The 22974-nt window shown below is 37.2% G+C and overlaps 3 protein-coding genes across 4 annotated transcripts; 1 reads left to right on the forward strand and 2 right to left on the reverse strand.

Annotated features, from left to right (window-relative positions):
- Positions 1 to 2081: 2081 nt before the first annotated feature.
- LOC124857738 (GTPase IMAP family member 9) lies at positions 2082 to 8022 on the reverse strand. Of its 2 annotated transcripts, XM_047349128.1 has the most exons (3): positions 7869 to 8022; positions 4284 to 5045; positions 2082 to 2805 (listed from the first exon to the last, which is right to left on the reverse strand). In XM_047349128.1, exons 1-3 carry the CDS (start codon positions 7897 to 7899, stop codon positions 2801 to 2803), a joined length of 798 nt encoding a protein of 265 aa, XP_047205084.1. In that variant the 5' UTR covers positions 7900 to 8022; the 3' UTR covers positions 2082 to 2800. The 2 variants fall into 2 exon arrangements, with proteins under 2 accessions (XP_047205084.1, XP_047205083.1); XM_047349127.1 differs by lacking the exon at positions 2082 to 2805 and having other exon boundaries at positions 4276 to 5045.
- A 1332-nt stretch (positions 8023 to 9354) lies between these two features.
- chmp4c (charged multivesicular body protein 4C) lies at positions 9355 to 16015 on the reverse strand. The gene is made up of 5 exons (XM_047350173.1): positions 15616 to 16015; positions 12723 to 12900; positions 11886 to 11994; positions 11652 to 11778; positions 9355 to 9782 (listed from the first exon to the last, which is right to left on the reverse strand). The coding sequence occupies exons 1-5, from the start codon at positions 15845 to 15847 to the stop codon at positions 9721 to 9723; spliced, it is 708 nt and encodes a 235-aa protein (XP_047206129.1). The 5' UTR covers positions 15848 to 16015; the 3' UTR covers positions 9355 to 9720.
- A 1053-nt stretch (positions 16016 to 17068) lies between these two features.
- Positions 17069 to 21491, forward strand: zfand1 (zinc finger, AN1-type domain 1). The gene is made up of 8 exons (XM_047350110.1): positions 17069 to 17209; positions 17594 to 17636; positions 19207 to 19246; positions 19444 to 19571; positions 19679 to 19770; positions 20167 to 20285; positions 20831 to 20986; positions 21238 to 21491. Exons 1-8 carry the CDS (start codon positions 17155 to 17157, stop codon positions 21412 to 21414), a joined length of 810 nt encoding a protein of 269 aa, XP_047206066.1. The 5' UTR covers positions 17069 to 17154; the 3' UTR covers positions 21415 to 21491.
- The last annotated feature ends 1483 nt before the right edge of the window (positions 21492 to 22974 follow it).

Genomic DNA, 22974 nt, shown 5'->3' on the forward strand with positions numbered 1-22974 from the left:
CTAAAAGAAAAAAATATGAGTCCCATTTAAAGCATGCCAACAGCCATAGCAAACGTGGAAGCTACTCCGGTAAGATGAGACCTAAAATTAACTCTCGGGTTTAAATGCAAAACACTGTTGCTGACTGAACAAACTATCCCCACTATGAAACATGGTGGTGGCAGCATCATGCTCTGGGGATGCTTTTCTTTTGCAGGGACAGGGAGGCTTATGTGCTACTTTGTGTATGTTTTTTATTGTAACTTCCCAAAATATGAAAATGTTCATGGGGTATGAATACTTCTGCAAGGCTGTACGTATAGATATATACATGATTAATTCTTACATATTCCCTTTAAATAAAAGTAAAGGAAACAAAGGAAGGAGAAAAAATGTACCAAATACCAACATCAACATGGTTTTGGGATTGCATATAAAAACGTTTTTTTTCAGGATTACAATTTTGTTGTATTAGTGACAAAAAACTGCAATAAATTTATGATTTCATGGATTTGATACCAGATAAATAAATAAGCTAATATTTATCGTTCCAAGGTAATTATCTGGACAACTGTCAGTAATAAATGATAACATCTAGTGGGTATATCGCTGCTTCTTGCCCAGATATTTTAAAAACATTGCTAAACAAATAAAAAAGAACACTCATAAAAACTTGAACATATCTTCATTTGTCACAAATTTAAGAAATAATCTTGAGATTTGCAGCAGCAAACAAACTGAAAGCCAGCCGGCCTCTTAAAGACAAAGCCATTTTACACACTACTTAGTCTAAGCAGTGTCGGCCCATAAACTACATTCAAGGATGCAAAAGGGTACTGGAAACCAGTGGAAAATAACATCGTTTTCTTTGTGCATGTCTGAGGGATTTTGCATGCTGAACTGGAAAAGGGTTAAAAGAGCTAAACATGGCCAGCAGGAAACACACCAACATAGAGATTAGCTAGATCACAAGCCTCAAAGTCACTTACAAAGTCTCATGCATGTTGCAGTGCCTGCCATTGTGACTGATCAGATAACATCAGCTTCCAGCGTCTCAAATATGGTCAGCAATGACTCCTCAGATATCTGTGCTGGATCTGCTTCCCATCTCAAATTCATCTCGGGTGTATGTCCACAAATATGTTAGTCAACAGCCCAAACAAGTGCTGAGCTGTCTCTGTAGTAGACAGCGAACAGATGCAAACCAGCTGCTTACAGAAACAGACTAGCAGGATACAGAGCTCTGCAATAAGCAGCTTGTAAAAAAAAAAAAAAAAAAAAAAGCCTTGTTACTTTACCATCTGGCAGATTATAATATGTGGGAAAAAAAAGGGCTCCAGATTTCAGAGAGTATAACATCCAGCAGCCTGAGCTCCTCAGGCAAAGATTTATTGACAATTAACCACAGACAGAGGAGAAAGATGTTACTGTTTGAGCTCCAATTTAGAACAAACCGAATGGAGGCAGTGCCACAGGGAGCAAACCCGAGATAGACTGCAGTTACTGAAGTTATTTGTTTCTTTATCTTTTTTTAGGTCAATCTTCCACAGCTTTCCAAACACAAATGTTTAGTCCTCAACCTTCTTTGAGGTATATTTAAAAGGGTTTCGTGCAAATATTTCTACAGAAGCCAGGCTGCAAAAAACCACAGACTGGGAAGTGAGTGGAAGGATGGATGGAAGGATGGATGGATACTGGGACAAACAGGTAGATGGGCAGACGAATGGAAGGACATAAACAGCCAGACGGTAGGACAGATAAACAGATGGATGTTTAGACAGAAGGACGGACAGCAGGGCAGGAGTAGATTGATGAAGAGGTGGATAGTAGGACAAACGTTGACTGATGAATAGTTGGGTGGATGGAACAGATGACCGGATGGTAGGACAAAAGTGGCTATACAGATGGATGGTTGGAACAATAGATATTAGGGAGAAAAGACAAATAATGTACGGATGGTAAGAATGGTAAATGGGTGGGTGGATGGACAGAAGGATGGACAAACGAATGGAATGAAAATTCACACAAACATCCACTTGTAATTAACACAGACATTTGGTTCTAATAGAGAAAATGAAAACATCACAACCTACAGCCACAGATCCCTTAAAATCATTTATTCTGTCGGAAAGTAAAGGACATTACCTTTAGGACAGTACAAGAACAACAAAAGAAAACAAGCACAAAGTAACTGTTAATGTAACATGAATGATTCTTGACATTTTAACAGGTTAAACAGTAATATAAAAGTAGCTCACTCTGTCATAATTTACTATAAACATCTGTTTAAAGTAAATACAAGTGGTGCTTTAAGGCAACACAGCAGAGAAAAGTCAATAACTGCTTTAGTGCTTTCCAGCGGTACACAGTTAAGTGGAAGAAACATTGCAGCGCAACTAAACTATTCGGTTTGGTCACAACAAAAAGGAATCATATGAAAATCAATCTGCTCGCCAACATTAAATAACGCTGACAGTTTAGTAGTGCCATCCTGTTGTCAGTGTCCACCATCTCTAAGGAGCGCTGAGTTCCACAATAATGACGGCTACTTTCTGTATGCAACCGCCTGTGCTTCTTTTTTTTAATGGTAAAAACATCCTCCTACTAAAACATACAAATAAAATAATGGGATAAAATAAAAATAATAATCATCTCTGGACAACATGTTGTTGAAAAGGCCTCAAGATCACACTAATATGTCTGATTATTACTTTAAATATGATATTGTGTTTTTCTACAGTCAGTAACATTTCCTACAGGTTTCTGTGTTTTCATATCCGCGCCTCGGCCAGGAGAAGGTCCATCAGCACACAGGGTCTCATTAATCTAGAACCAAAGAGAATTACAGGGTTAGAACAAAACTCCAGTTAAACTCATGCTTCTATGTATTCTGATAAACTGCTGTTTCATTATTTTAGACCATCGATTTGTTCGGAGAAGGAGGAAATGTCCAAGGAGAAAGAGCCAGGATCACTGCTTCAATCTTAGCAGCAGTCAAACCATAAACCAGCATTAACATGAAACAGGACGATTGTGTCTGCTTGAAAACGTAATGTGAAGTTACTTCCTTAAAGAGAATTTACTGAGAGAACACAGAAGGGAGGCTACAAGTAAGGAAGGAAGAAAGGACACTAGGAAGGAAGAAAAAGGTAGGAATGGCACAATATTAAGACAAAGGGATGGAGAATAAGTGCTGAAACATTTTTCCCATAAGAAGGAAGGACCACTCCTAATAATGCTGCCTGGATATTGATCCAATCTTCGTGCCAGAACTGATGGAGCTCATTTAAGTTTGTTTCCATGGACTCGACTTTCAACTAGATTGAGGTCCAAGGTTTTCATTCAGTTAATGTTATCCTGCTTTATCCATTCCAAAAACTGTTTTAACGTGCATTTGGGATCACTGTCCTGTTGGAAAACCTTTTGGGCTCGGGTTTTTAACCACCTAGCTTTAACGGTCACCCTCAGACGAAAAGAAATAGTTTAGGATGCCCAGGAACAACCCCGCAACCACCAAGAATCAAGCCTATGTAATATTACTACATAGGCTTACTATGCTGTTGGGTGTTTTGATGCTAGTGGTACAGGTGTTTACACAAAGTGGGGAATACAAGAATAAAAAGACTATTAAACCTTGACCACAACTGGGTGTTTTATCAGGACAATGACCGAAAACACATATCTAAACTCGTTCTGGAATGGATAACGCCGGGAATCAACCGATATTTATGAGTGATCCTGTGTGGAGAAGAGGAAATCCACAATAAATTTAAACCTGCGAACCGATTGCTGTTTTTTTTTAAATCATTTGACCCCAAAATGAAACAAAAATAAAATGGGTCAAATAAGTCATGGAATTAGTGTCCAAACTGGCTGCTTAGATATAAGAGCTCTAAAGTAAAGTTCTTTTACTCTGTTGTATTTTGAGCCAAACATAAATCTGATACTGTACAAGAACCTGAGGAAATGTTTTCTTAAAAGCAGCTGTGAAAAATCAAAAGAGGCTGATTAAAACCTGTGTTAGAAATGATCCACCCACAGACAGCCGTTGTGACTCAGCAGTTTTCCCCACCCTCATTTAGTGTCGGCTTTCTGGTCACATGACGGATTTAACCAAAACAGTGAAACTACATCGCTAGAAAAATCACAGAGTGATTCTGTGGGGTATTTTTATAAGTTTATGAGGATCCACTTGTTTTACATACAAACAGTTGTTTATGGTACTGTAAAAACAAATATATTAATAGAATTTGATCAAATGCTGCACATTGCTTCTAATGAGTCAACATAAAATCATCACTCACTGCAGGTTTGCTCTGCCTCCACGGTCTTTGAGAGGTCCGGTCCAGAGTTCTGTTTTGGTCGGGCCCCCAGCTCCTGCGGCGACCTAGCTGGATTCTGGTTCTGATCCAAAGGGTTCTCCTCCACCTTTAAACTGTAGTGGTCCCCTTCCTCTGCCACCATCTTCTCGACCTTCATCAGTAACTTTCCCACCTGGGGGTTCTCCCCGAAAATGGAGTTGTTAATAACAAAGAACCTTTTCTTACACTTCCTCAGCACCCACTGCAGTTCTTTGCCCTCCCTGTGTATGTATCTCTCGATGGAAATGTTCCGCAACACCTCCGCCCAGGTGAACACCACAATCATATGATTCCACACGTGCTCGCCAAAGAGGCTCACGTGCTCCTCGATGCGTGCGCGGTCCACATCAGTGAACATGCCCACAGGGATGACCAGCAGGAAGGCGTGAGGACCCGGAGGGCAAAGAGAGGCACCCCGGACTAGCTCCTGTTTATAGGAGGGCGGCGTATCCTGAGTACTGAACCAGCCTGGAGTGTCCACCACAACCACCTGGCGGCCCTCTACCTCCGTTTCCCTAGTAACGCAGAACTCAGCCGCTCGTTCCAAGTGGAACTCCTCCCTCCCTAGGATGGTGTTGGCTGTCAAGCTCTTCCCCGGCCACCTCCATCCCAACACCACCAAGCGGATTTCGGGCAGATTTTTGGGCACCTGGGCTGCAGTTGATGTCTTTTGGGTCTCCTCCTCTGGTCCAGAAGCATTTCTGGCTACAGGCAACAAGTTCATACAAGCAAGTATTAGCAGGCAATAAATATCTTATAACCAAGGAAGAAAATGTGTAAATATATCATGTTTAGCAAATTAGTTCCTAGTTCACTCACAAAGGTGTAGTGTATAATTATCACTATTAGGCAAAAAAGGGGTAAAATATTCCCATTATATTATAAAAAAATATCATTGTTTCACATAATTTACACAAAAACTCTTACTGCTTCTGAAGTAATATACCAATGGTTGTTATAGTTATAATACAGTCAATACAAATGATATTAAACACCAGCTAGATTTAGTTCAGCTTGAGTTAGGACATAATTGAAATTAGCTGGTAAGTTAGTTAGGCCGTGTCCTCTTGTAGGTACCCACCAGGAGCAAAATAATTTTCAATCATAAAACTCCAGCTTGGAATCGGAAGACGAACTTTTATTTTTCCACGTCTAAGGACACATGCAACCCATTACTAAATAAAAGACCCTAGACATGATCCACCCAGAAACGTGAAATATACACTTAAAAGCAGTGATTTACAAAAAAACAAAACATAAAATTTAAATTGTTTCTTCAAGTGGGATTTGTCCCCCACTGGGAAAAGGAGCTTAAATTAATGTAAGGACGAGAGATGGACAACATATCATATCGCAATAACGCATTAGCAAAGGGCTTTGTGGATGCAGTATTTAGCAGGGGATATTTAAAAGTGCCATCAGTGTTAATTCTGCATGCCAGTAATATAACCAGCCAGTAATGCTGCCCTTGATGCCCAAACATGGTAGCTTTAGCATTACAGTCACTAAATTTGATAACATGGAGTCAAAGGGAGATTGTGGTGATGTAAAACAACGTGGTGAGAAAAATGTGGGTTAATCACAACTTATATCGCCATTTCAATATTCAACACTGTCCAGCATCAATTATGATGCATTTAAAGAATAGGAAAAAATTAAGAAAAATCTGATTTCCGTACTTTTTATGATTCCAAAGGAACCCTGAAATCACAATTCTGGTGTTTATTCTGGCAACAGGTTGGTTAAAAAGTTCACAAGAAACTTTTATGTAAAGAAATAACACCAAGACAGTAACAAATATCACTGTCAGCATATTGGACAATAAACTGAAACATACAAGGAGGTAATATAGATTTTATGTATTACCTTTATTCACATAACAATTTGTTATACAATTTAAAATGTAAATATTGTTTTGTTGTTTTTTTTTTTCTTACAAAGGCACTCTGGTCTTTACCTGAGTTTTAAAGAGAAAAAAAACACTTAGTAAATATCATTAAGATTTTAATCTAAGGCTTTTTGCGCAATACGGAAATTCCCATTAGTTTCTATGGAAGCAAATCGTTACCATATTTCAAATGAAAAAGCATTTTCAGAAATGCTTTTTCATTTTAAGAATGTGGCTCATAAATAAATAAAATTAGTAATCAATCATCCTATTTGCATTTGCATTTTCTTCTTCACGACTGCACATTTTATGCCATAATCAAAAAGAAAACAAAGCAGACATTGCTTTTTCGTTTTCGTGGTCTGCCCGCAAAGTACTGCCCAGAACTCGAAAACGAAAAAGCATTCCGAGCTGCGGGCGCAGAAGAGTGACGTCAGCAGCCGCTCTTCCTCAGCTCCCTGCTGACCGAGCTACCCATCTTGTTCGGTAGGGGGCGCTGTGCACGTCTGCATTGCATTACATTGCAAACGTGCCGAGAAACTGATTGAATTGCAGCAGGATCGAGCTCAATTTGTGGCAGTGGCAGGCAGAACTGGTAGTTCTGGTTACTGGTAAAATGTGCAGTCGTGAAGAAGAAAATGCAAATGCAAATAGGATGATTGATTACTAATTTTGTTTATGGGTCAAATAATGCAGCCACGTTCTTAAAATGAAAAAGCATTTCTGGAAATGCTTTTTCATTTTCAAATTTTACATTTCAAATTGAATTTTAGTATCTATTTGCTGGGGCATATTTTGAAAAAATAAAACTCAAATGTCTTTTTCTTTTTCATTTGAATTAAGTGAAGGAATGAGCAGTCTTGAAGAAGAAACTTAAAATGCAAATAGGATTATCGATTACTAATTTCCTTTATGAGTCAAACAATGCAGCCACATTCTTAAAATGAAAAAGCATTTCTGAAAATGCTTTTTCGTTTGAAATATGGTAACGATTTGCTTCCATAAGTTTCAAGGTTCCTCCTATTTCCTGTATTCATGTCCTCAGTCAAGGACTCCTTAAAAGGGCATTTTTCCTGTTAATATATCTGAAACTTTTATCCAAAATAAAAAAGGAACAATATTTTAAAACCCAATGACTTGCTCTATGTGTTTTTAATCAAAACATTGTTATATTCTGTTTTAGAAGATTTTATTACCCGTAGTAACCAATAAAGAACTACTTTATAAATACTATAATGGAAATCTATATTGTAAACTATCTTTATGTCAAAATATTAGATGTTTTAACACTATAATGTTTAAAATGTATCTATGCCTTCTATAAATTGTATATATTAGCGATTTACAATTGAGTTTTTTATTAAATGGAAATGATTTGTTTAAAACATTTAAGTGAAGGTTAATTATTCATTAACACAAGCTACGGGGCAGTCCAGGGTTTCTAAGAATGAAATACAGACTCTAACCAATGTCTCCGATGTTTCTAATTATAGGAAGTAGGGAGACGCGTCCAGGTTCTCTTCGTTTGTTTAGTTTGAAACTGTCTGCTAACTTTAATGCTAATATCATCAGCCGCGGAGACGACCGCGTAACTAGTTCAAAGTTCATAAAACAACCAGATAGAAGATATTTTGCCTTACCTGCGGTCTGCTGCGGCGTGTTGGCCTCCATCCTCAGTTTTATCCCGGAATAAAGACTTCTTTTGGGGGGCCTAATTCGCTTCGGGCGCCTTGATCTTCGAAGAACTTCCTCCTAATGATGACACAAGTTCCCGGATAACCGTAACGTCAACGCTACTTCCGGTCAACATTTTCAGAGTAAAAGCAGAGCAAACAAAACGGATGTTTAAAAAAAATACACATCCCAGTATTTCGAGGTAACGCAAAGACTATTGCGTGGGAACGCAAAAGAAGAAAAAAAAAAATCCCCCCCCCCCCCATGTCCCTTCGCGGGCTCCGTACCATACATTACAGACGATGACATTTTTGTTTGCCATCTTTTTAAAAAATAAATTTAAATTAAATTAAGTATTAAAAAAGATATACATCAATCAGAAGTACTGCTTAGGCTGCCAACAATTTTTATTTTGTACAACTATTAGCATTAAACCAGATTTTGACACCCTAATTAATAGGTTTGTTTAGCTTAATCATATTAGGTTTTCTACTTTCTACTTTCTAAAAAAGTTAGGTAATGCAAATGCACAAAAAATAAAATAACATACTGCCAACATTTAATAATGAAAGAGGAGCTTCTGAACTCCTTCCTGGTTTCCATCCTTTCTCAAAGCCCCAATTATTTTGTAACTAGATATATCAGCAGTTACCCAAAAGCAGTCAACACACAGATCCAGTCTTGTTACAACAGTCATCTTATCTTTTATGGGAACAAAGCAGATGGTGTGGAATGGAGTTCTAAAACTACATTATTCAACATGTTCACCAAAATAAATTAAATACATTGTGAAAGTCTTTATACTTCAAAAACTTTTCACATTTTATCACATTGTAGCCACAACCCCGATTTATTTCAGTACGCAGTTGACAGATTCTCCCTCCTGAGCTGCGGATCCCTGCAGCTCCTCCTGAGTTACCTTGGGCCTCTTGGCTGCTTCTCAGATTTAAACACTCTTGTGTACTGTTAGGTGGACGGTCACGTCTTGGTGTGTTTACAGTTGTGACAAACTCTTTCCATTTTTAGAAGATGGACTGAGCAGGTTTCTGAGAGATGTTTAAGGCTTGGGACATGGTTTTGTTACCCAGTCCTGATTTAAACTTCTCCAGAACATTATCCCTGGCCTGTTTGCTGTGCTCCTTGGTCTTCACAATGCTTTATGTTCACCATTGTTCTCTAACAAATCTCTGAAGCTTTGTTTAAGAGGTGGGACAAAGCAAGATGATCTTCTCAAAGGTTTACTACAGTTATTCTGTGGGTCTGTAGTGGGAAAAGTGGCTAAAAAATGTTGTAAAAAGATTGGTTCTCTACAGGAGATGTCTATCTTGGGTCAATCCTGAGAAGAAAGCTGCTCAGCACCTTACACTATCATGATGCCAGGGGCTTCTTCCACTCCACCATGTTAAGTAGCACTACTGGAACCCATTTCTCATAAAGCGACTTGACACAATGTGTAGGAGCCAGTTTTATTGTTAGACAAAGATAAAACAATGTTATTTACAACATTTAGGCTGAACCTGCATTTATTTAAACCAACAGAAGCAGATCTTCCGTGGATTGATAGCAGCAGGAATAACCTTCTTAGACACAATAAATGCTGTGCATACCACACTCTAAAAACAAAACTTTAATTTAAACTATGGTTTTATTCCTTCACTTATTAATGTTCATTTTTTTAGTTCATTAATCAAAAAGCCTTTGATTATAAAATCTTCCTTAACTTCCTTAATAACCTTGAACAATATTGTGAAAAGTAAAAAGCTGCTGCAAAACGTTGGCGTTAAAGTGTTCAGAGATACTTTCTTGTTGTTAATGAACTCATGTCGCCCATGATGCCAGCATATTCATGTCATCGTCGTCTTCAGCCCTTTTCTTAGTTTCTAAAAAAAAAAACAAGCAAAAATGAATAAAGCTCAACTCTGATTATTACATATCAAAGCTATTCCAACTGTATTGTCCATTACAGTGAGCTAAAATTATTATTAATTACCTCCAAATTATGAAGTAGACAAAACAAGAAACATTTAGACATTCTTAGATAACCTTCATCTTTTATATCATGTGAACGCCTCTGTATTGTCTAAATCATGCATCTATCTGCTCCTTACAATATGGTTTTACTTTATTTGCGAACCTATCAAATTATAAGTGTATGCTGTGAGCATGTCGTTCATCATTAGAGCAATTTGTAAGGTAAATAAAGTGCCTTGCAAAGGTTTTAACACCATGTGAACTTTTTTTTTTTTTTTTTTACGTTTTGTCAAGTTACAACCACAAACTTCACTGTATTGTATTGGGATTTTATTTAATAGACCAACATAAAGTAGTGCAGAACTGGGAAGCTGAAGGAAATTTATACTGAGATCGGTTCTCTTTTTCTTTTTACAAACAAAAAAAAATTGGAAAAGTCTGGTATGTATTTGTATTCAGCCACCTTAGTCAATACTTTGTAGGACCACGTTTTACAGCTCGAGGTTGCAAAAAACTTCAAAATCAGTCAGATTAAATGGAGAACTTCTGTGGACCTCAACTTTCAAATCATACCACCAATTTTCAATGGGACTGAGGTATGGACATTGAAAGGGCCATTTTAGCACATTAATATGCTTTTAGCACATGAATATGCTCTGACTGTATGTTAAGGGTTGTTGTCCTGCTGGAGGGTGAACCTCAGCTATAGTCTCAAGTGCTTTTCAGCCTTTAACAGGTTTTCTTCCAGGATTTTCATTTAACTTCTTCCAACACATGAGGTGCATGACTAACAGTTGTCCCTTTGAGGGCTGAAACAATTAATCGGATTAATAGATTACTGAAATAATCGTCAACTAATTAAGTGATCTAATAATTGTTAAAGTGGAGTATACAGACTCTAAAACATGCCATTTGCTGAAAGAACAACCCACCCAGAGCAGTAATTAGGCCAAAATATATATAAATTTTGCATTTAAGATAAAATGCATTCTTTTTCTGTAAATATGCTCTATCCTGGACCCCTCAGATGCCATTGCTTTAGCTTCACTTGGTTCAAATTCTGCAAAAAAATCTCCTACTAAGCATTTTTTGCTATCCAATTATTAATCGGAAAAAAAGTCGAAAGATTAATCAATTAGCAAAATAATCGATAGTTGCAGCCCTAGTCCTGTTGCTGTGTATCTCTGCAGCTCCTCCAGAGTTAACATGATCCTCTTGGCTTCTTCTCTGATTAATGCTCTCCTGCTAGTTTAATTGGACAGCCATGTATTGGTACCTCTGTGAGTGGTTCAAAGCTGGTGATATAGTTTTATAACATAACTTGCTTTTAAGCATCTCCACAACTTTCTCCCTGACCTGTCTGCTATGTTCCTTGGTTTTGATGATGCTGTTGATCACTAATGTACTCTAACAAGCCTCTGAGGCCTTCTCCATATCTGCAGCATCAAGATGAAACTACATGTAACCAGGACTCAACTCAGTCATACAACTGGCTGCAATAGACTTTATTTAGGAGAATTTGATTAAAAGTAGTATACATAGAAGTGAACACCATGAATTTCTGATTTATATTACCGAAAAAGTTTAAACATTATGCATAATTTACCTTCCACCTCACGATTACGTTCTACTCTTTAATTGGTATATCACATATTAAAAAAAAAAAACAATATTGAAGTTTGTATTTGTAGCATGACAAAATGTTCAACGGGTATGAATACTTTTTCAAGGTACCGTAAATACAAACATGTATATGCAAAATTGTAGGTTGGACTCACTTGCACGGTGACTGGGTTGTGATGAAGGCAGTTTGGAGCTGGGAACGCTCGGCAGTCCTCCCATACTCTTCATGCTCTTCTCCATGTCCTCCTGCTCCAGCTCCTCCAGCTCTGCAAGGAGCTCGTCCTAACAAAGAGAGTGCAGGAAAGTAGCTAAGTGATGTACACCATCAGAAAAAGTGAACCACGCAAGAAAGAATAATCTAAAAATAAAAGTCGACAAAACTCAATAACCTCATCAAACTGCTCGCCGAAAGGCCCAGAAATTGCCTCGCTGATTTCCCGAGCCACATCTTGCTGCTCTGTGATGTCCTGCATCAGATCATCAATTTTGTCGACGTCCCTAAAAATAAAACAAAGCAGATTAAACAAGGAAACTTCTAAACTGCAGTCTTCTAAAAAGATTTTCTGAAAGCTGTAAAAGGAGACAATTTATCTATACACCAAACAGCCGATGCACCGATTTGCAGGTCAAGACGCCAAAAATCAAAAATCTGATTTTTTTTCTGTTTATCATAACTAAAACTGTCCTCACACCTTGTTGTCAATTAAATAAATATTCTTAAAATTATTTATCTCAATAATTCATGAAAATAGTTGCCTACTGACAAAAATAAACTGCAATGGACACAGGTCTAAAATGGTTTTTGTTCACAGGTATGAAATGTGGGTAAGAATGGGCAAAGAGGTAAACTAACCCAGAGCCATCAGATTAAGGTGGTTTAAGAATCAATACCCATGTAAATAAGTCAGGTACTGAATGGGAAATAAATAAAAAGCAGCCAAAGCCCTAAAAAAAACTTTGAAAAGCTTCTAGAAAGCCCGCAGAACTGCTTATCAAGACCAGTTTAAAAGATCACAGTTCAGTCTGGCTGCTTGGGTTAAATGTAAAGGAATAAGGGATGGCTCAAGACATTTTGTACAGCACAGGACATGAAGAATACATTTATAGCAGAATGCTTCAAATACTAATTATTACATTGAAAACATATTTTTAATTAATCCATATTTTAATTGATCAATTAGTTTATTTCTTATTTACATTTCCTCCTAGGTTACCCAGTTTCTTACATGTTTTGGTGGATCTGCTTCATGGCCTTGGCAGCAAAGCCCATGTTCTTGAGGACTTCCGTGTTGGTGTGCGAGTTCTCCAGAGCCTCCCTCTGAAACTCAATGGTGGACAGCGTGCCATCGATCTGGGTCAGTTGCTGCTCCAAGCGCTTCTTCCTCTTCAGGGCCTGAAGGGCAGCTTTTCCAAAGAAAAAAAAAAAAGCAACACATCATGCCCCAATCTAAGCAAATTCAAGAGCAGAAACAAAGTCCCTCACATCTATCAGTGTGATTGGGTTACAAAGCCAGTTCTAATGAGGACCACAGGAGCCATCATTCACAAATGAAGACAACATGAACAGCAGGGAACCTTCGCAAAAGTGGCCAGCCTACCAAAATTACTCCAAACGTGCACTGACGATTCATCCAGGAGGTCCCAAAAGAACCCAGGACATCACATTTGTCTCAGTTAAAAGTCAGTGTTGATGTTTTAACAGTAAGAAAGAGAAAACTGGTGCTGACCAAAAAGAACCCAAACGTCCATTCCATATTTTCCAAAAAACATCATGATTTTGGGGAAAAATGTTCTGTGGACAGACGAGACAAATTGCTTGGTTTTGGATGGTTTTCATCCTGATGCAGTAATTTGGAAAAGAAGCATCATACCAGCAGTCAAACATGGTGGTGGTAGTGTGATGATCTGAGGCTATTTTGCTGCTTCAAGACCTGGACAAATTGCTGTAATTGACAGACTCATGAATTCTGCTTTCTAGTAGAGTATTCTAAAGGAGAACATCCAGTCATCAATTTGTGACTTTAAGAGTGCACTTGGGTTATGCAACTAGAAAATAATCTTCCCTATAAATGCCAGTGAGTACAACAAATAATGTTTTTTAAAAAAAGGACAATTTGGGGGTGGTCAACTCATATTCCGGACTTAAATCTGGTTGAAATGCTGTATCATGACCTTATTAGAGCTGAAACAATTAATCGGATTAATCGCGATTTATCGATTATTGAAATAAATGTCAACTAGTTTAGTGATCGAATAATTGTTAACTGGAGTATACAGACTCTAAAACTTGCCATTTGCTCAAAGAACAAACCACTAAGAGCAGAAATTAGGCCAAAATTGTAAAAAAAAAAATATGTACATTTTGCATTTTTGTATTCTGTAAAAACAAAATTCTATTAGGCACATTTTGCTAAACAACCGGTTCTTAGTTTTAGGGCCAAATTACTTTTTGACAGGTGATTTGGAAAACTTTTTTCCCCTAAATAAATAAATCCATATTTTAAAAAAGAAGAAATCTGTAAGGAGGCAAGTACTTTTCACAGGACTGTATGAGACAGCCAAAGACCAGAGGGGAGTCTGAGATAAGCCAATCAGAATTCTTCCTCTATGACACCAGAGCATCTCACCTCGGGAAAATATTTTTGTTTTCAGCTTAAAAACACACCACGTTCAAGGTAAGAGGTATTTAAATCCATGATATACTGCTGAATAAAAGCAGTTTCACTTTCAGGATGTTTAGACATAACATTCAGGGCTGAATATTACTATTATTATTAAAATGTCTTTCTCCTTGGAGAACCCTTGTTTTGTTTAAATAAAAGAGCCCAATGTTGCTGCAGACAGCTTGACATATGGTTGCTGTATCTTCCTAATGAAAATAGAACATCAAGAAAACATTATTTTCAGAGACAAGCTAAATGTCTACGTAAACATGCTTTGTTTTGGCTGAACTAAGTGTTCATTTAGTTAGAATAATAAACTTTAGATGTCAGCTAAGTGAGCAGGAGAGCACAGAGTCTTTGGCTCATGCTACACATTTTAATGTAAGCCTGAGAAAGTGCCTGAGAGACCGGAGTTTTCTACAGGTGTATGGAGCCTAGATTAATGCAGGGTTGTCATTCCTGGCCTGTTGCTGCACACTGACAGTCAGCAGGCTGAAAAAGGACTGCTACACTTTCCCCCCAATTGCAGAAGAATTGCCTGTTTCAGAATATTTCAAGTTGTGATTCGTGATAAACCCTGGCAGACACGCCTCTCAGTCAGAAGTTTCGGGTGTGTCCAATGAAAAAACACACAATTTGTGCCCTTATATTGCTGTGTTTATTTTTAGTCTGAGGTGATTCACAGAATGCAGCTAAGAAAACAGCTCAGTCTGGGAAAAGCTGCAGGGCTTCTGCAAAGGAAGGATAACTTTTAACAAATGACTTCTCAATTCTGATCCATTCATACATTTTATAGGTCTTTTACACTTTGTGGTGTAGTGGCAAACAGCAGGAAATGCTTTGTAGGCCATGTTTTCAGCAATTTAATTTTGCACTCTATTTGCCTACACCTGCTGGATGCACAGGGACACAGTGAAACAATAGCTGCCTTCGGGTTAGACTTGACAAAAGTAATGCTCATAAAAGTGAAGAAGCAGAAATGGTGAAACAGTCAGGGCTAATAGTTAAAAGTGCTGTTTTGGGGATGAAGTCCAAGTTCAGAAACCTGAACAGTGGAGAAATAAAACGAAATAAACTTCTGGTGCCATTTTTATTATGGTTTCTTTTACTACAAATACTAGAATTTCCATATCTGAAGTTAATATATTATTAAAAGTGTGGTTGCAAGTGTTTACATACACAATTTTTATTTTATGTACTTCATATGTTATAAACCTAAATACATAAAGGCTGCTGTCTTGGTCCGTGTTTACATGATTTGTGCTAAATAGGGGATTGTGACCTGAAGAGAAAGTTATTCAAAATAACTATTTGTGAAAGTCTTTATTACTTATTGAGTTTAGATATTTGACACAAAAAAATGACTTGAATGAAGACTGGCTCTGGGTAATGGATGCTGTAAATGCCAGAAAAAGCAGGTGCGCATGCTTCCTAGACAAACATAATGAACACCTACCCTTCTTGTTTTTGGTGCCGTGCTTCTTAGCTATGGCTATTTCTTGTTCAATCCTCTTCTCCAGGTATTCCTGCTTCTTCGTCAGCATTTCCTCGGTTTCCCGGAGTCTGTGAATGGCCTCCTGTGGACTCGGCCCTCCTTTCGACCGGTGGTGTTTGGACTTGGAGGAAGAGCTGGAGGACGAACCCGAGCTGCTGGAGCTGCCTTTGAAAAGCTTCGAGATTTTACTCATTTTCTGACTTCTTTTTTTTTTTTTTTTTTTACAGTAAACGGTGCGAAAAAGCCTAAATTACATAAATACAAACTCGATCGAGTCCGAGAAAGTACTGCAGATTTTCCTGTTGAACGGCTTTGTGAGCTCTGTTTAAACCGCCAATGAAAGCACCTTTGGACACACCTTTTAGCATTACCTGTCCCTGTGACGTCATGACACCTTTGTCTGACATATTTAATTCTTTCTTAGCATTTTTTTTTACCTTTAGGTATAAATTCTCAAATTAAATAACTGACCGTACGTTTAAAAAACTAGTTCATTTTATTTATTTTACATAAAATTATGGAATGAATATTAATTATTAATTTTATTTTCTTCAGGTCAAAGACCCCTGCTCCATTAGTAAATTAACAAATGAATGGTAGGCTACTATAAATTTGAACAATAACAACAAGAATGTGAAAAATATTTACTTAAAAATAAATGTGCTATTTAATTTTTATTTATTAGGGTGAATACGTTTTAATTTACTAGTAAACAAATAGCTGAACTAAATTAGTCTACAACTGAATTACACCAGAAAAGTGGAAATGTTTGCTTTAAAAAAATCCAGCATCCCAGGAATAGAACCTCATTCGATCTATGAAGCATGGAGGTAATACTGTCATGGTTAGAGGATGCAGAACCTGGCCAGCTGGCCATCATAAATTCTGCTGTGCATAGTTGAACCAGAACAGGACCCTAGAACACAACTGTCACCCAAAACATAGCAGCAAATTTACCAAGGACTGACTGTAAATGTAGAAATGAAAAGTCTTAAAATGGCCAAGTCAAATCCCAGATATTGATCCAAATGAGATGCAGCTGTGGGGGTAACTGGAAACAAGCTGTAAACGTAAGAAACTCTTCAGCCATCTCCTAGCTGAAAGGGCGAGTGTGGCAAACATTTCTCAGACTGGTAAATGGCTGCAAACATTTCAAAGAAATTGTTTCAACTAAAGGGGATACCACTAGACTTTGAGGTTAGGGTAGGGTCTACCAACATTTTCCTCAGTTAGATTACATTTCTGTGTATTTCTTCTGTTAATGAGTAAAGTGTGTTTAATTGTTGGTGTTTGCCTGTTACGGAATTACTGTGTTTTCAAGATATAAATAAAAAGGATTAGACATCTATATGTGAATATTTGATTTGACTGTAATTTAATGAAAAACAATTTGTCTCCTTGCCACTTGGTGTCGGTAGTGCACCAAGACGTTGCTTGTCAGCCGCCAATGAACTACAAAAAACAGATAATTTGAGCTTAACGTGCTAATAGTGCTAGCTAATGGCTGAATTAGACATTGGAAAACATTGTCAGGTCGATTCCTGCAACCTAAAAGGTTCGTTGCGATCTCGTCGGAACTGTCACAAATGAAAAAAATACTTCAAAGCGTGTTAGTTTTCTAACAATATTTTTAAACAAGATTCAGCAAATTACTTCCTAGCATAGTTAGCCTGTTAGCTAGCAGTCGTTGTCTTCCTTAGCATGGTTCGCTAGCAGGAAGGCTAGCGGCTAAGTAGCTTAGCTGCCCTTTGACTTTGTCTTTTAAAACTTAGAATCAAATTTGAGTTTTCATTTTATTTAATTTACTAATTCGAATCTGTTCCAGTTTAATCTTTTTATGATGTTCAGTCTTGTTATATGTTTTTTTTTTTTTAGCAAGAAAACTAATTCATCCCAACTTTGATTTAGTTTTATTTACTTTTCAACATTCCTGTTACAGATTTTCTTCCATTTGTATGTGACTCCTGCAGTGGTGTTTACTGGTAAGTTCTCCATCTCCCACTTTAAACTCCTTAATTATGGCCAGAACTATAAGCCTACTTTAAAGCAGTTTATTTTGAGCACTTCTTTGATTTTTAAACTTGGCTGGATGAAGAACAAGTGGCATTCAGGTTGTTTGTGGCGATGGATAAAACTGCAAAATGGATAAGTGACACTTGTTTAACATAAAAATTTGGAGAAACATTAACTGTTCTGAAGAAAAAAATATATAAAAGTCAACGTGTTTAAATATCTGGGACTCATTTTAGATTCTACACTTGGTTTCAGAAAACACATTTACAAAGTGTTTTCGAATTCTAAAATACATTTTGTCCCAATATTGATGTATCAGAAACTTATTGACAGTAGCATTCATGTGACCCAAAGCCTACATGAGTGCAATGATTTTCTCTCACTTCTTTTTTTAGTATATAATGTGGAACGCTGGCAAATCATTAATCAACTAGAACTGCTTTGCAAACAGAGGCTTAGGAAAAGAAAATACGCGTACCCGTACTTGTCGTCTTACGCTTTATCCCCCCCAAAAAAAAGTCACATTTTGTGACCTTTGACCTACAGTATATTATGATGGAAGTAGGGTGAGCAGGTACAATAGGTATAGTTGATGTCACCCTTGCTGTCACTTCTTTCTAGGTTTTTATATATTTGTTTTGTCACAATAACCTTTGTTAAGTAATTTCCTTTTTACCCCCGTACTTGTACATAGGCTCTGCATTGTTTGTGTAATATATGTTTTGTATGTGTTGTGGAGTGCTGATGTAAATTAGCTATAAGAGCTATAATCTGCTATAAAGCATATTTTATTTAGAGATTAATGCTGCTTTACCGGCTCCCTGTTCAAAAAAACAAATATAGCAATATGTGCTTTTCTAATATTTGCTAGTATCTGTTCATTTTTGTTTAAGGTAGCAGCACGACTCATGTTCTAAACTTCTGAATAATCGTCTGTTGGCTTTATAACAGGTTTATGATAGATTCAGTTGTGTTTAACTTGATCTATATGGTTCAGTTTTAGCTCCGGTTTTGCTTTGAGACCCATAATAGCGTATTATTTATACTATGACAATGAAGCTGAACTGAAAGTATAAATTTTAGCGATTCATTACATACAACACAGTATAACACAATAAATAAAACAGTAGACAGTACTAGGAAACATCCAAATGCAGTTGAAGCAGCAGCAGTTTGTCAATGTTGCGCAAATACGGCTAATTGGCGCTAATTTTTCATTTTCCCTTCTGTTTTGATCCAGTTTTATTACTTTAAATATCAAATAGGTTCTTGAGCTTCTTATTTCAGATTAGTTGTGCTTTTTCATTTTTTTCTGTAGAGTCAAACATCTTTGGGTTTTGGACTGTTAAAAATACAACTTTAATCCATTTAAGGGGGACATAAGTTTTTGAACTTAGGAGAATATTTGTTCAAATTTGAGATGGAAATAAAGTCTCAAGTTGGAAGTAGAAAAAAGGGACCAACTGTGCAATAAATTGTGTGTTGTGGTTTGTTAGTTTTCATCTCGTTCTTTTCTTTACTTTCTTCTGTCCTGCACAGTTTTGAGCACAGAAGCAGAGAAGCCCACTCGTGTCCAGAGGTAGATCATGCGCTTCCTTAATGGTCAGGATGACAGCTTGTAGCTCTCCTAGAGCCTTGGATCTGACAAGTGTCATACTGTCATGTGTGGTTTCCATTGCTAAAATTAGAACTGCTTTTCTAAATTTACCAAAACTGTAATTTTAATAAAAGCTGGGACCTTTTTTGCTGATGATGTCCTTCTACTTTTTGCTTTAGGAAACCGTAACAAAGGAATCTGAGTGCACTGGTGGTAGCACGAGTTATCCCTGCTCGTTTGAAGACTGTAAGGGAAAAGAGCTGCTGCCAGTTTTATGTCTGCAGTGTGAAAAACACTTCTGTTTGGCGTAGGTTTTTTTTTTTGAGACTTCAACCAGATGAAAGCAGGGTATCAGGTATCTTCGGTGTTTCATCTCTGAAATAAATGACTACTTTTCTGTTTACATTCCTGCAGCCATCGTCATCAAGATGATCACAAGTGTGAGAAGTTGGAGGTCCAGAAGCCTCGAATGGCAGCCACAAAGGAGTTAGTGCAAAAGATTTTAGGTCAGGAAAACAAGTGAAGGCAGAAACCAATTTTTTCTTATAGTACAGCGCAGGCACTCCTACCCCTTGACCTTTTAAAATATATTGCAATCAAACTTCAGTGTATTTTGCAAGAGTTGTACATGAAAGTCCTAATAGGAATAGGACACATGGTGTTCATTTTTTTTTACAAATAACATTTTTAAAACTGTCACGTGAATTTGTATTTAGTTTCCCTGAACCATTACTTTGTAGAACCACCTTTCACTACAAAACAGCTGAAAGTCTTTTAAGGTCTCCACCAGGTTTACGCATCTAGCAATGTTTTTGGCAAATTGTTTCAGTTAGATCAGATGGATTTAAATGTTGGGTGGCTTTAAGCAGCAGAGTTTTTCTAATATTTCTATGTCTGTTCAGATTCAAAGGATGGATCCAAAAGCAAAGTGCGCAGAGGAGCAAAGAATGCTGCTACTGCAGCAAAGGTAGCCCTGATGAAACTGAAGCTGCATGCCGCAGGAGACAAGGGACTGCCACAGGTAACATTAGTTCCACATCTCACCATCATAACTTCATCTGTTTGGACCAAAATAGAGGCTTCCTACGCAGGTTAGAAAAGTTTGGGAAAAGTACGAAATTTGACTTTAGTATTTATTTCCTTCCTTCCTTCTTTTCTTCCACTTTTTTTTATTTTCCTTTCTTCCCTTCTTTGTACTCAAACTTATTTCCTTTCTATCCTTCCTTCCTTGTGTTCTTTCTTTCTTTCTTGTATCATTGTTTGTTTCTATGCTTCCTTATGTCATTTCTTTCTACCTTCCTTCCTTATTGATTATGGATTTTGCAGGTTCCTTATGTAAAGCCTACTCATTGTGAAAATACCTTCCAAAAGTTTGTAGGTAATTTTGGTATTTTGTTATGTTAATATGAACGTTAATGACTAAAAGTAAGAACTAAGAACTAAAAAGTAGAGTATGGAAAAATGTGGGATTTTTATATGGAAAATTTGTAGGAACGCTGAATATGTTACATTATTTAAGCCATTGTTTAGTTTATCATTCCTTGTTGTTGTTTTTATGCCTTCCAGACAGAAAGAACCTATTTTCAGGTATATCTTCCAAAAGAAGCCAAAGAGTGCAGCCGACCCATGTTTTTCTCTTCAAAATGGAGCGTGGGTAAAGTGGTGGATTACGCAGCCTGTTTAGCCGGCCTCAAGAACAACAACAATGTTCTGACAGCGAAGGTAGGGGAGATGGAAAACAAATGCATACAGGTTGTGGGTTAAAACTTCTAGAGAGTAAACTAAGAGCAATGTGACTTCCAAACTGAAAACATGTCTGGAAAGAATGAGCTAAACAGGATTCATTGGGTCTAAACTAAAATTCCAATCTATACTATTAATCACATCATTACAGAGGGCTTAAAGTGCTTAAGGCCCACGCATGTTGCTAGGGGTCATATGGATTAACATCAACCCATGTCTCTGATTTGCAGAAGCTGCGTCTCTGTCATCCTGAGACAGGCCAGGCTGTCCGGATGGATGACTCCCTGCTCTCTCTGCTGGCTAACCCAGAAGCTCCGCTACATAACGGGGGCAATGTGATCTTGGAATACCTGGACAACGAATGCACAGGACTAGAGGATGTTTCTGACTATATTACTCAGACCTGACATAGCAAAATCATGGATGTACAGATGGATTATGTGTGCACGTTTGTATTTATGTGAATAAAAATGTTGTATTTGTGGTTTTGGCTTTTACTTGGAGGTTATGTGGACAAAATTAGAGATGAAGCAACTTTGGATGTATTTAATAATAGCGTTAGATTAGATTTAAAGATATTCAATTTATCCCCAGCAGGAACTTGCTAAATGAAGTACAATACAAAAATACAATATTTATGAAATAAAGTACAGAATTCTTCACTGGAGATTTTTTTATATGAATAAGAAACTGAAAAGTGGTGTTTGCATTGGTGTGTTGGCTCTTAGGGTATCCACAATGGTGTCGTCGATGCCGACATTCTGGAGAGCATTATCATCCTGACCAGTTGAAATATGCCATCCAAACAACTCAAAATGGCATCATATGATAAATTATTGCCCTCAATTTGATCTGCTAATGTAACCAGAGCTGGATGAAGTTCTTGAAACTCCACCATCCTTCTTAAACCTTGAACTGGTGCAGTAGCTGCTCTGGGAGCAGGTACCCAGGAAACTAATCTCTGTGTAAGGATCAGCTAATGAGGATGCAGGTCCAGCCCGTTGATGCTGATTGGCCCACAGTCAATCAGTTGTAAAATAAATGGCCATGATGAAAAATCACCCTTTTAAAATAACGGCTGGCTTTTAAAGAATAACATTTTGAAATAAAATAAAAAAAACTAGTGGAATTACATTAAAATAGCCTCAGCAATCATTTGAATTATTAGGTAAAGATTTAATATGAAAATTATTTTATAACGCTGTTTTTTAATGGAAAATGAAATATATTTAATAATAATGAGCTCAGAATTTAATATGCATTCAATTATTTCATTGTCACATTGTATGTTTATTATTTATTGATGTAGATACTTATTTCATAATGATACATTTATTTATTTAATTTTGAACACTTTGGCGTTCCGTAACTGAGAAGCTGTGGTAACATTTGATAACTGATGTGTATAGAAGCTCTCCATTCAATCTCACAGAGCTGGGCAAAAGTTTCAGTGCCCAGATGAGTAAAGCTAGTAGAGACATGCCGCAAAAGAGTTACAGCTGCAATTGCAAGAAAAGCTTCAGTAAATGATTGACACAGGTGCTCAGAATACAAATAAACGTCACAAAAGGTTTTGGGGTTATACATTTTTTTTTTTTGCAAGGAACTGTAATACTGCAGAGAGATGAAAAATAACTTATACTTTTCTTACTGAAGTAAAATGTCACATATACGACTGGACCGAAAAACATATTTCCTTTTTTGACGTTAAACAATAACCTACTACCTTAATTGCCTTAACCAATCACATTTCCCGGTACACATAGCGACAGGTCTAAACAGCCAATCATAAGAGGGCATGAAACAAATGGGCGGGTCGTTAGTGAAGTCTGAATATAAATGTAAAGGGGCTGGGTTAACACCTACAGTAGGTCCTGTTATTTAGATGAGAACAGAGCGGTAGTTGAAGGTTATCGATAAATACCAGAAACAGTACTCCGTTGTGATTATTTATAGGCTCGGTAGCT

This window comes from Girardinichthys multiradiatus, chromosome 21, assembly GCF_021462225.1.
Source record: "Girardinichthys multiradiatus isolate DD_20200921_A chromosome 21, DD_fGirMul_XY1, whole genome shotgun sequence".
Lineage (NCBI taxonomy): Eukaryota > Metazoa > Chordata > Actinopteri > Cyprinodontiformes > Goodeidae > Girardinichthys > Girardinichthys multiradiatus.

Bases quoted from the DNA above. Each gene is read 5' to 3' on its own strand.
- zfand1 (XM_047350110.1), top strand. From the start codon at position 17,155: ATGGCTGAATTAGACATTGGAAAACATTGTCAGGTCGATTCCTGCAAC. The intron at 19,572-19,678 runs GTAGGTTTTTTT...ACATTCCTGCAG, and splicing joins GAAAAACACTTCTGTTTGGC to CCATCGTCATCAAGATGATC. The intron at 19,771-20,166 runs GTCAGGAAAACA...ATGTCTGTTCAG, and splicing joins GTTAGTGCAAAAGATTTTAG to ATTCAAAGGATGGATCCAAA.
- LOC124857738 (XM_047349127.1), bottom strand. From the start codon at position 7,899: ATGGAGGCCAACACGCCGCAGCAGACCGCAG. The intron at 5,046-7,868 runs GTAAGGCAAAAT...TGTTGCCTGTAG, and splicing joins CACGCCGCAGCAGACCGCAG to CCAGAAATGCTTCTGGACCA.
- chmp4c (XM_047350173.1), bottom strand. From the start codon at position 15,847: ATGAGTAAAATCTCGAAGCTTTTCAAAGGCAGCTCCAGCAGCTCGGGT. The intron at 11,995-12,722 runs GTAAGAAACTGG...TTTTATTTTTAG, and splicing joins AAGCAGATCCACCAAAACAT to GGACGTCGACAAAATTGATG. The intron at 11,779-11,885 runs GTTATTGAGTTT...TCTCTTTGTTAG, and splicing joins TCGGCGAGCAGTTTGATGAG to GACGAGCTCCTTGCAGAGCT.